Source organism: Pseudopodoces humilis, chromosome 7 (assembly GCF_049639895.1).
Source record: "Pseudopodoces humilis isolate 2021_Gansu_Grassland_sample_001 chromosome 7, ASM4963989v1, whole genome shotgun sequence".
In the NCBI taxonomy this organism is placed as follows: Eukaryota; Metazoa; Chordata; class Aves; order Passeriformes; family Paridae; genus Pseudopodoces; species Pseudopodoces humilis.
The window spans coordinates 39278167-39290433 of NC_142206.1; the positions used below are offsets into that span (position 1 = coordinate 39278167).

A 12267-nucleotide genomic window follows, 5' to 3' on the forward strand; every position below is an offset into this window, starting at 1 on the left:
GAGAGAAAGGAATAAAATGCAAGAACAAGAGATTCACAATGTGATTGCTCAGCACCCACTGATTAATGCCCAGCCTGTCCCCAAGCAGATTTCAGCAGCTCCTGGATTACTCCCCCAGTTTATATACTGATGGAATGTCCCTTTGGCCCATTTGGCCACCTGTCCTGGCCATGCTCCCTCCCAGCTTTTTGTGCACCTCCTCATTGCCAGAGCATGAGACATTGAAAGGTTCTTGACTCAGGGTGAGGAACACCTAGCAATAGCTAAAACATCAGTGTGTTATCAGTATTATTCTCCTACTGAATCCAGAACACAGCAGTATTCCCTTCTGCAGTAGCATTGGTGGCTGCTTAAAGCACAGGGCATGAGAATACTGGATAACAGATTGAAAAAAAAAGAAAAATCTGAAATATTTTCAGTGACTGTCAGGTGTATAAAATAATGTTCCCCAAATGCTGAACCATTTCCAGAGGAGTACAAGTAATAGAGATAACCAAAGTTAGCTATAGGATTAGGCTTTTCTTCAGTCAGTCTTGTGCAGCTGGACTTGAACTCCAGGCAGCACAAACTAGATGGGTGCTGTGTGACATGTACTGCAACTTCAGTTGTTAGTAACAATATTTCCCTTTAATTGTGTGTTATCATTTCTATTACAAAAATAGCTTCCCATTTCTCTCAAGTGAAAAGAAACAATTACACATCAGAATATGATGAAAATCAAATTTTAACAAGATTTGTGAGTTTAATGACTGCTGTATAAATATGTTTCAGAAAGCTGAGAAGCTATTAATCAAGAAGATCTGTATCATTTATTCATATCACCTTTAAATGAAAGCTCACACTCTGAGGACTCTTTCCACAACCTATATGAAATAAGTGATAAAATTTAACTGGGTGCCATACAACATCTATGGTTATCCTACAAATTTACTTTGCTCTTTTCAATCATAGAACTATTTATTGATTTGTTTAAAGTTATTCGCGTGCAAACAGCACCTCCCCTTCGCTCCAGCCCACCCCATTCATAATTGATCACTCCTCATTTTCCTCTTACATTCAGTGCAATATTTATACTGCTAAAATAAATACTTAGCACTGGATAACAGTATCCAACCAGCATACATTTAAATGTAACAATTAAAGATTCTGCTGAAGACTAACTGAGCCTTTCAAAAATCAGGCTGAATGAAGCAGCAGACAGCAATATCTGCCCTAGGGAAACATCTCAACAAAAGCCAAGAAGCAGAAAACCTAACAGCTTTTGCTTCAACAAACTCTTGCCCTGATCCAGGCACATTTTAGCTAGGCATGATGAAAATCTGCTAAATACAATTTGTCCTTGGCTGTGTTTACAGCCAAAACTCAGCAGCATTTCAGTTGCTCCTGCTGCTGCTGACACTTGTCACTGAGTAACTTTTTGACAGGAGACAAGAGATGGAACCCAAGATCCAGCCACTTACACATTTATACACATTCATTTAACTACCAGTAGACAAAATTATTCAGATTTGAAAAACTTTGTATGAGATCAGATTTGGATACTATATTATATCTTATTTGCTGGGGCAGCTACCTTGCTCTTGAGAACTTGGGAGTGTGCTGTCAGCACATGTGTACAGCCCTCAGCCTTCATGAAAAAGAATTAGTGGCAGAAAGCACTTTGTTGTATGCCTTCTGGATAATTGATTTAAATAATGGTGCCTTGCGCCAATCATTAACTCCTGCAGTAGAAAACATGATGAAGTGGGAAGAATTGCAATGTAACACCATCTGATTTTAACTTTTCAGCAGCTAGGTTTGAAATAAATGCAACTGGATCAAGACACAAAGATTCAGTTATGCGTTCTCTAAGCAACAGCTTGACTCTTTCTCTGATGAATATTGTTTAACACTTCTGTTTTTAAAGAAAAATTGTTCCTTTCTCAATTAATTGTAAGGTATAAATGACAAAATTTTTCTTTTAGGAGAAAATGCTTTCTAACATACTACTGTAATGAATCACTTCCATCTGTCTATTTGCACTTCATTTTCAATCATAACTAAAACTGATGTAAAGTTTAGGCCCTCTGCTAAGAGTAAAATTACAACCTGAATCATGACATCTACAATACAATAGCTGTATTAAAAGGGAAGCTTTTAAAAATACCTTGACGTTCTAATGAAAAGTTAAAATCTCTGCTGACTCATAGCACATCTAATGATATCAGTCAAAAAGTAAGGACAGAATTTACATCTGAGTGGTTCAAGCAGCACAAGATTTTCCATCTTAATCAAAAGGTCATGAAAAATGTATGACTTTCAAAGATATGCAATTGAAATGCGTACTGAATGATTTTTAACAAAACTTGAACAGGTTATAATTCAATTGATTACCCAAATTATATGACATTTTGCTATTTTGTAGAAATACATGGTTGTAAAAGAGTGTTCACTCATTAATTTCTCAGCAAGATTTATGAAACGCTTGGTTTGAGTGGTGCACAGGGTGTCTACAGTCTGAATAGGAGACCCTTTACTGAATTAGTCAGTGGGACCTTGTTGAAATGACTCAGCCCACAAACACTCTTGAATTTACTTAGAGTTCATGGCGTATGCAAATTAGAGCAGTCTCATGCGCTACCACATCATTGTTGTGATCAAAAGTTGAAAGATACTGAAGAAAACTGTTCATATGCATATGAAAATGTTCATATTCAAGTTTAAATATTTAATGAATTACCATAGGCCTCATTTTATGTGTCATGACTGTTTCCTTTTTCTTGCCACAATACTCGAGACACATTTCACTAGCTGAAATGTATCTTGACAGAGAGAAAAGATATCATCTGCCTTGTGAGCTGTTTGTAGGCTTTTTTAAATTGGAGATTTTGAGTGTCAGCTTTTCGCCACCATCAGGAAAAATATTTGCCAGCAAGCTACTCTAATTGCCACTGGCACTCTTGCCTCAAATACTTCAGATAGAGCTGAAGGGATTGAGCTCCGATTATCACTGGGAAGGGCTTCATCATGAGGAGCTCTGGGCTTTGCCTCACCTAAGTCTAACCCTACAATGTGCTTGGAATGGACCCTAACCTGACAACCTCACCATTTCCTGTAGGAGAATGTGGACAGGGGAAAAAATATTGCAGTCTTCTCCTCACCCTTTAGCAGCCCCTATTAAAGTTCAGCTCCCTTGGAGCTCTTGGCTTTGTCTCCTTTCTAGCCCCAGTCCAAGGGTCAGATACAAGCAGTCAAAATATTTACCCTACCCAGAGTCCCCATCCTATAGCACAGGGGAGAAAACTGTTAGGAGATAGCATCTCTGGAGTCTTCCCCTACCTTATTCAGCCTTTAAACCCTTTTCAACCCCTTCCAGCTGGAGCTCTTGGCTTCATCTCTGTCCTGACCTTACCATAAGCATAGGCATGGGATGAACTGTAGCCTGAGATGCCCAGTGTTATCCCAGTGGCACAAACAAGTGTTCTGGTATGAACTCTTTGCACAGACTACCCCTCCACTGATCCTCCCCCTTGCACCCCCACTGGAGCTAAGGGCTTCTTGTCTCAACACTAATTCTAACCCCAGGCACAGCCTAAGTCTTAGTCCTAGACTTCCCAGCATGACCCAGAAGTTTATTTGTATTTGAGAGATAACTCTTTTTCCTCCCATCCATGAGAGGCAGGTGTTGCTACAAAAAAAATTGGGAAGCATCTGTGTACGTCTTTGGCCAACCTGCAGAATGTGTTAAGAATGTCAAGCTGTCCTTCCCCATTTTGTGACAAGTGGATTTTAAACACAAGTTTAGGCCTCTGGCCCACTCCTTCCAGATAAAGTCCTTAGGCAAAACAATAAAGTCTAAGAAAATAAAATTTCTAAGTATGTTCCCAAGTTAGAATTGGTTTATGTCAGAATTTCTGCTTTAAAAGAATCTTTGATTGTGTTGGACTCGGTGATCTTGGGTTGGACTCAATGATCTGGGTTGGACTCGATGTTAAAGGTCTCTTCCAATCTAGTGGTCCTGTGATTCTGTGATTTATAATGACAGTGAATCATTACTGAGATAATAAAATGTGTTATTTCTGATCAAACATTTCTGCTTTATCAAATAGTTGAGGTTAAAAATCTTGAGCAACACTGAACATTTGTAAAGATCAATAGCTATAAATTCTCAGTAAATTAATACCTATAACCTTTGTTAGAGGAATCGATCTAAGTGACTAAGCAGGCGCTCAAACAATTCCTTTTTGGAAGGTGGTAACATTCTCTGTTGTGAAATATTCCATATCCAAAGGAAACTTCAGTGAATGGAGCTATCAGACCTTCTCAGTGTATGCTATAACACAGGGTACATTATTATAATTATGCCTATGATAGCATTTCTTTTTCCTGAGCACTTGTGTCAAGCAGGTATGTGTGTGATGCCTAATGGGGCTAGTACTGTTGCAGGAATTACAATTTATAAGTGATTTATTTTGAATAAATGCAGTAAGAAAGAACACCATACCCATATCTACTTCAACTCAAGGGTTTTTACTGACCCTTTTGGGTGCAGGGCATGGCCAGATCCAAGCATGGCAAAGTAATGTGGAAAAGGGCAACAGCATTAATAAAATGTCTAAATGCCAATTTATAACAGTATGAAAGAGGAAAACCCTTTGATTTGTGTTCCATAAGTAAATGACCCTTAAAACAAATGTTAATGTAAACCAAAATTGGATTATATTTGAACTACAGGTTTTCAAACAGACTAAAGTGCTGAAATCAACCAGATGTTCTTGTTGATGAGTTTGCAGCTATTGACTTCTGCTCCTTCTCATATCAATGACTGAAAGCTGATTCATATTTTCTCAGTATGTAAACTTTAAAGAAGATAATTCTTCAGCTGAATTTATGTAATTTCAGAAATTTGAGCAGTGTCAGATAGCACATTGCAAGAAAAAATTTTCCATGGTGTTAAATAATTTTTTTTTTCTCTGTATGCTGGAAGCTCTGATGCTAACACATCAGAACATACAGCCTCTAAAACCCCAAATGTAAGTATGAATTTTAATTTGTATGACACCCCCAAGTGTTCAAACATCTAAAACCCCCATATACAGGAACAGTCCTAGGAATGGTAAGAACATTTGCAAAGGCTGCTCAATAAATGCATTTCTATACTAGAATATAAACAAAAAAAGTCCTCAGAAGTCACAGAGAATCATCCAAATAGAATGTGTATGCAATTCCTAAAAACTGAATAAGGTTATTTTTATAATGTGTAGGGGTGTATATATACATCTATATGTATTCACAATCTGCTCTTTAAACACAGAAGAAAATGAAACAGCTTGGTAAGGGTCATGCAAAAGTGTGCATGTGCTAAATGTAATACCCTTGACAAGGTGTCAAACAGCACATGCCCATCATATGGGAGTGCCTAGGTGTGTATGACTAGAGGTGATGACTGGTATGAGGAAAGTCATACAGAGAGGTTACATGCATGTGTTTGAAGAGATGCTGGTGCTAGTGAGGGGTATAAGGATATATATGGCTCTAGAGAGAATAAATTCCTGATGATTGGTTGTAATCAATTGATGGTTATGCTGCATGTATCTGCATATTAAAGTGGTGGGTAGTGATAATATGCATAATTGTGATGGTGGGCAGACGGTGATAACAAGATGTGTGAACAGTAGGAGGTGATGGGTATGCATGGTAAAATGCGTAGGTTGCAAGGATGCGTGTGTGATGCTGAGTATAGTGGTGCTGTGGGGAGCATATAGCAGCATATGCACTGTGGTGATATTTGTGTGATGTGGACCTGCTGTTCTCGACAAAAGTGGGTGGTGCTCTCAGGCAGCAGTTCATGCGAAGAGACAGGTCATTACCCATACAGGTGTGCTTTGCTCACACAGATGGGGGTCTCCAGCCAACAGAATAAATAAGCATTTACTGAGTATTTTGTGTGCATGCCTGCGCTGAGGGAGTGTTGATGCAGTGAGTGATGCAGTGAGAGTGAGGGTCTGTGCGCACTAGTGAGTAACCATGTCTAGTTAATACAGAATGATCAGGTGGTATATAAAGAATGATGGTGGTGATATATGAAAATTGATTTAGTAGTTATGTACAAGCATATTAGGACAGATTGTATACTCAGAACAATAGCATATTGGGAGAAGAAACATATTGCCCAGAAAGAGAGGTGTATGGGAAGGTCATGCTCTTTTTTAAAGGAAACTTTGCTTGCCAGGGAACAGAGATGCAGTATTAGGACTATCTGAAAATTTCATGTGTGTTTAGAACTAGTGGTGTGGATGAGGTGTTTAAGGTGTCAGTGTCTGCCTAGAGATGACAATATGAGGCAGTACTGGTGCATGTGTGCTCATCTAGAATCAGGGTGTATGTAAAAAATAGCACAGAATAGGTCAATGAATGGAAGTGGTCAGTGGGTACAGCATGGAAGAAGTTATGTAGTGACAGGGAGATGATGCCAATGGCTTGTGTCACTGTACAGGCTCAGGAGGGTTTATAGACTCCCCTGGTGTGGATACAATCCTATCAGGGATATACATATGTTTTAGGTACAATATTAAGAGAGACGGCTGTAACACTGGTGAGGCAGCATGTACTGGTTGAGCTTGATTGGATTCCTATGACTGGAAGCAGATGTGTGGGGACAGAGGAGTGGACAGCATGAGATGGTCTTGGCACCACTGTTGTGTAAATAGTCGTGTCAAGCTGCAGTGTGCAAATTCACTCACTCTTGGATGTGACAGACAGAGGCAAAATGTGCCGGGGTGTTAGAATATGATGGGGGGTGGGGGGGCATTTTTTGGGACAGAATATGTGGAGAGGGGCAGGGCTGCTCATGCGTGATATCTAGTGGTGGTGGTGGTGGGACAGGACAAGGTAGGGGGCAAGGAGCTGAGTGGTGTTAGGAGGCACGGACAGTACTGTGTGCATAGGGTTGAACGTTTGTGCTTTATCGGTCGGTGCCGTGCTTGGTGCCAGCACTGTGAGGTGGGCAACGCACATGGTGCGGTGACAGGAGAGGGTTACAGCAGCTGCGTAGACATGAGGCATGCTTGTCCAGGTAACACTGCCCCCCCACGCAAGACACAGGCGTTTTTCTTAACGGAGAAAGGACGGTCCCTTTGCCAGGGGTGCCCCTGGTCTGGACCTAGGTGCCGTGGAGGGAGAGCAGCGGAGAATGGAGGGGAGGAGAGGATGGTGGACGGAGGGGGATCAGTGGGAGGTGGGGGAAGCAATACTGGGTGGGGAGAGAAGTGCTGGATCGGGGGGCACTGAGTAGTGTGGGGCAGTGGGAACAGGGTATAGGCTGCCCTAGAGCTGTCGGATTTGCGAACAGCCGGAGGGCGGGATGGGAGGCGGGCAAGGGGAGTGGGGGGTGGGAAGGGACACCCACTTACGTCTCCTCCTGCATTTTTTTTTTCTTTCCCTCCTTCTTTCCTTAGCTGGTGACGCGCCGCTGCTATTAATCATTCACCAGCCGGGGAGCAGCAATTGCCGCCTCTCGGAGCGAGCGGCGCTGGCAGCCGCCTCTCTGCCGATGCCCGCGTCCCGCAGCCGCCGCATCCCTGACGGGATGGTGCCCAGCGCAGCCGGCGGCGGACGCCTGCTGCTCTGAGCCGGGGCGGGGGGGTCCGGGCAGAGGATGCTCCCCAATGGCACCTGCCCCAGGCTTCCGGGCGGTGCAGGCAGCGACAGCGGCGACAGCGACAGCGGCGGCAGCGACAGTGGTGGCGGCGGAGCCGGTGGCGCCTCGGAGGAGGCGGCGGCGGAGGGCATGGACTCGGGCGGCAGGAATTCCTCCGGCGCTCCGAACAGCACCCTGAGTGAGTCTCAGGGCAGCGCCATCCTCATCTCATTCATCTACTCCGTGGTGTGCCTGGTGGGGCTGTGCGGCAACTCCATGGTCATCTACGTGATCCTACGTTATGCCAAGATGAAGACAGCCACCAACATCTACATCCTCAACTTGGCCATCGCGGATGAGCTGCTGATGCTTAGCGTCCCCTTTCTGGTTACCTCCACCCTGCTGCACCACTGGCCCTTTGGCTCCCTGCTCTGCCGCCTGGTGCTCAGTGTGGATGCCATCAACATGTTCACCAGCATCTACTGCCTGACCGTGCTCAGTGTGGACCGTTACATCGCTGTGGTGCACCCCATCAAGGCGGCCAGGTACCGCCGACCCACTGTGGCTAAGATGGTCAATCTGGGTGTCTGGGTGCTTTCCATCCTCATCATCCTGCCCATCATCATCTTCTCCAACACAGCAGCCAACAGTGATGGAACAGTGGCTTGCAACATGCTCATGCCAGAGCCCACCCAGAGATGGCTGGTGGTCTTTGTGGTCTACACCTTTCTGATGGGCTTCTTGCTGCCTGTGGTGGCCATCTGCCTCTGCTACATCCTCATCATTGCTAAGATGCGCATGGTGGCCCTGAAGGCTGGCTGGCAGCAACGCAAACGCTCAGAGCGCAAGATCACCCTCATGGTCATGATGGTGGTGATGGTCTTTGTCATCTGCTGGATGCCCTTCTACATTGTGCAGCTGGTCAATGTCTTTGTAGAGCAGGATGATGCCACCATCAGCCAGCTCTCTGTCATCTTGGGCTATGCCAACAGCTGTGCCAACCCTATCCTCTATGGTTTTCTCTCAGACAATTTCAAGCGGTCCTTCCAGCGGCTGCTCTGCCTCAGCTGGATGGACAATGCTGCAGAAGAACCCATCGACTACTATGCCACTGCCCTCAAGAGCAGGGCATACAGCGTGGAGGACTTTCCCCCAGACAACTTGGAGTCAGGGAGCATGTACAGGAATGGCACTTGCACCTCCAGGATTACCACCCTCTGAGGAAGCATTCCTGTCCCCCAGCTCCCTTACTGCCCCCCAGCTGGAGGGTGAGCGAAGCCAGGGCTGTGGCATGGGGAGGCTGGGAGGGAGGGGATTTTGGTCCTGCCCACTGCCAGCAGTATTTGGAGCAAGAAAGAGCGAGGAAAATCCCACATTCTTGATTTGCTGCCCCCTGCACCCTGGTTGCTGCCCTTGAAAGCGGGTGCATTCTCTGATGCTTTGACATCCACATAGTGAATTGTGGCTCTCATGGGTTAGGTTAGGGTCTGGTAGCCTGGCTGTGCCACTCCTCTCTGTCTGACAAATGGCTGTAAAGGTCCTGCAGTGACTCTCCCTCCATCTTTTGTACAGTTTGCCCTTCCCCTTGGCTGGTGGGACACCCCAGGCCACTGAGTCGAGCCTGCCTCAAGCCAAGCCCCAGCATTCAGGTTCAGACTCCCCCCAGCTGCAAAAGACCCTGCTCAACATCTGTCAGTACACACCTCCCCTTCAGAGATTAGAAATGCTGGAAAAATTCCCCCCAACACATACCTTGCCCTCCCCCAGGAAGGAGTGTGTAGCATCTCTCTGCACCTACCCTTCCCTCCCCTTGGAATAAAAAAGAAAGCAGGGAGCAAAAAGTCCCCAAGAAAGAAGCAGCACAGTCACAGAGATATGTATTTGCTTTGCAGACAGCTTCCAACTCACTGTGACTTTGGCTCTCTGTGCTACTTGGCAGAAGCAGAGCAGGAAAGATCTTAGAAAAGATCTGATTATTGCTGTGCTTTGGAGCTGCGTGGCAGGTTGCTGATAATGGGAGATAAGCAGTCCTGTGACACATAGGGAGGAGAGAGCTGGGACTCACTGAGATGTAAGCTGGGGGGACCTCTGAGCTGGGAAATGTTTGATTCTGTCCACACACACAATGAAGTGTGTTGATAATAAAGTTTAAAGGGAGCACTAGTCTGTGAATCTGCTGTGTTGAGCCTGCTCACACATCAGCTGTGACACAGCGATGAAGGGAGTTGAGACAGTTTTTGAATGACCTGGGTGATGGAAAAGTCACTTTAGCCTATATGGAAAAAGGGGGAGTCATTTAAAAATCTCCACCAGTCTCTGAAATAAATACTTGACAGAAAAAGTAGCTGTTCAGTAATAGCTATTACCCTAGCTCCAGTTTCTTCTGTTGCACTAAAAAAACCCCAATAAAATGGGTTTCATATGTTGCCAATGTAATATACTGACCCAGAGCTTCTTAATGTTTCATTTCTGAGAATTCTTGTTTTTAATGTGTGCCAGATGTCTTCTTGTTTAATTTTTTATTTGATTCTAGTGTTGTGAATGTGTTTTTCTGAAGCAATTTATACTGTGTACTTACGTCTGTGGTGGCTACTTGCAAGGTTGCATTTAAAAAGGTTGATGCTCAAGAAGGCTCCTTTCCAGATAAAAACATTGTCATTTTTTCTAACTCTTTCATTTACATTGTCTCCTCCACAGAAATTCTCTCCTGAATTTTCTCTCCTCCTCTTGTGACAAAACAAATTTCATATAGATTGATGAAGCTTTCTTTGGTAAATGACAGCTGATCAAACTAAACCTTCTATCCATCCCTACTCCCTCTTACCCCACACAGAAGAGTCAGTATGGACTGAGTTGAAATAAGCAGCTACGTTTTTTGCTTTCTACCACCTATGCTAACAGTGTCACACAGTGGCAAGTGTCCCAGTAGCTGTGAGAAATCACTTCTCTAGCACAATACTGTGGTTGTATTAATTATAACTACTGGCAATTTCAAGCAAGAGACTGGAAAAAAATCTCTAGTAGCAGCATACCCATAGCATTGTACTCGTAGCTGCAGTGCTTAAGTACAGTGTTAAGTGTAAGGTTGACAGTTAAGACATCTAGTATTTGTGGTGGTGGACTTACTACAGGTTTTTGTTAAATTATACCCTTTAACTTTTCTCAGCAGCAAAAAGCAGGATGCTACTTTGTACATTTCTTTCACCAAAACTTAGGTACTGTTAAATGAATGTATAAATTTAGTATTTTAAAGTTGTCTGATTCAAAGTCCATCAAAATGAGAGAAAAAAAAAATCTTAATTCACTTCAATGGACTGTGAGTCAGCTCCTTTTAGTCTAAAAATTGCTAATGTGGAAACTGTTACATCCTTATTAAAATATTTCATGAAAAGCTTTGACAATTGTACAGTTTCTTTTCTTTTACTTCCTAGTGGTCACAATTTAAAGAAAACTTACAAATACTAAATTTTGTAATGTTTTGTATGTACATATGGTGAAATAAGGATGAAATTGCTTTATTAGCACAATTAACTTTTCACAGAAATCAAACATCTGTCAAAACAGTAAAATGCCCCATGATATCCATGATGCTATTTCCAGGGCTTCGCTTGAATTTTCACTCACAATATCTTCAAGATGGCATAAATCTCATAATCTTCTGTGATCCTTTTCACTCAAGCATATTCTTATGTATGGTCAGATTAAACAGAGAGTCAATCTACTTTTTACTGTCAAATTTGTTTAACATCAGACACAATGAAGCAAGAGTGAAAAACCATGAAGATTCATACTGCATACTCAGTTTTGATTAAAAGTTGAACTGGGTTTTGTTCTTTCATTTTTTTTTTTCTCTTTGCCTTGTAAAGGTTGCGATGGAAGCCTGCACACCTACCAGCATATGCACTTTGGTTTCAGTTCTGCCAGGCACATCGCAGAGGTTGGGTTGGGGCTTCAGTAGATGGCAGGCTTGCCTTCAGATGGATGGGCTGATTCACTCCCAGCCAGCACTGCCCCTATGGTTCCTGGCTAAAACACTCTGTGTGGTTTCAGCTGGAAGCAAAATCTGTTTATCCCAAACTAACAGTTGTTCCTGCTATTTTTCACTCTGGGAGAGGTGATCAACAGCAGTAAATCATTCAATTTAGCTAGAAAGAAAGTTAGGTAGTTCATTCTGTGTTACTATTCTAAACAGTAGAACATAACTACCAAGAAAAAAAATCTCATGAAATAATATGTACCAGAAAATAAACAGAACTCTTTTTAATGCTTTCCAAATGGCAAATAAGGGCATTCAGATTTCATATGAAAATCATTTCAAGTAATGCCTAATTCACTGAAAAAAAAAGAGGGCAGTGGTTTACTTCTTGGTGACATTTTGACTTGTTATACAGCTGCAAGTGGGCGAATTACAATTTGTAACCAGTAGCATTTTTTTTTGCTTTTTCCCCATGAGTTTTGGTTTATATTTTAAAATTTCTATTTTAATATTTTAAAAATATTGCATTCACTTTGTTATGGAAATTGGCCTTGTAGCCACTGAACACAGGCAAGGTTTGCACTTTGTTGGCCTGAGATCTATACCCAACAGTGGGACAGCTCTAAGCAGTATCCAGTCAATGGCCTGGACCGTTTCCTGTGGCATGCATCCC

The 12267-nt window shown here is 43.0% G+C and overlaps 1 protein-coding gene across 1 annotated transcript; it reads left to right on the forward strand.

Annotated features, from left to right (window-relative positions):
• Positions 1 to 7104: 7104 nt before the first annotated feature.
• Positions 7105 to 11019, forward strand: SSTR1 (somatostatin receptor 1). Its single transcript, XM_005520282.3, has 2 exons — positions 7105 to 7145; positions 7437 to 11019. The coding sequence occupies exon 2, from the start codon at positions 7637 to 7639 to the stop codon at positions 8837 to 8839; it is 1203 nt and encodes a 400-aa protein (XP_005520339.1). The 5' UTR covers positions 7105 to 7145; positions 7437 to 7636; the 3' UTR covers positions 8840 to 11019.
• Positions 11020 to 12267: the final 1248 nt, after the last annotated feature.

Bases quoted from the DNA above. Each gene is read 5' to 3' on its own strand.
- SSTR1 (XM_005520282.3), top strand. From the start codon at position 7,637: ATGCTCCCCAATGGCACCTGCCCCAGGCTTCCGGGCGGTGCAGGCAGC.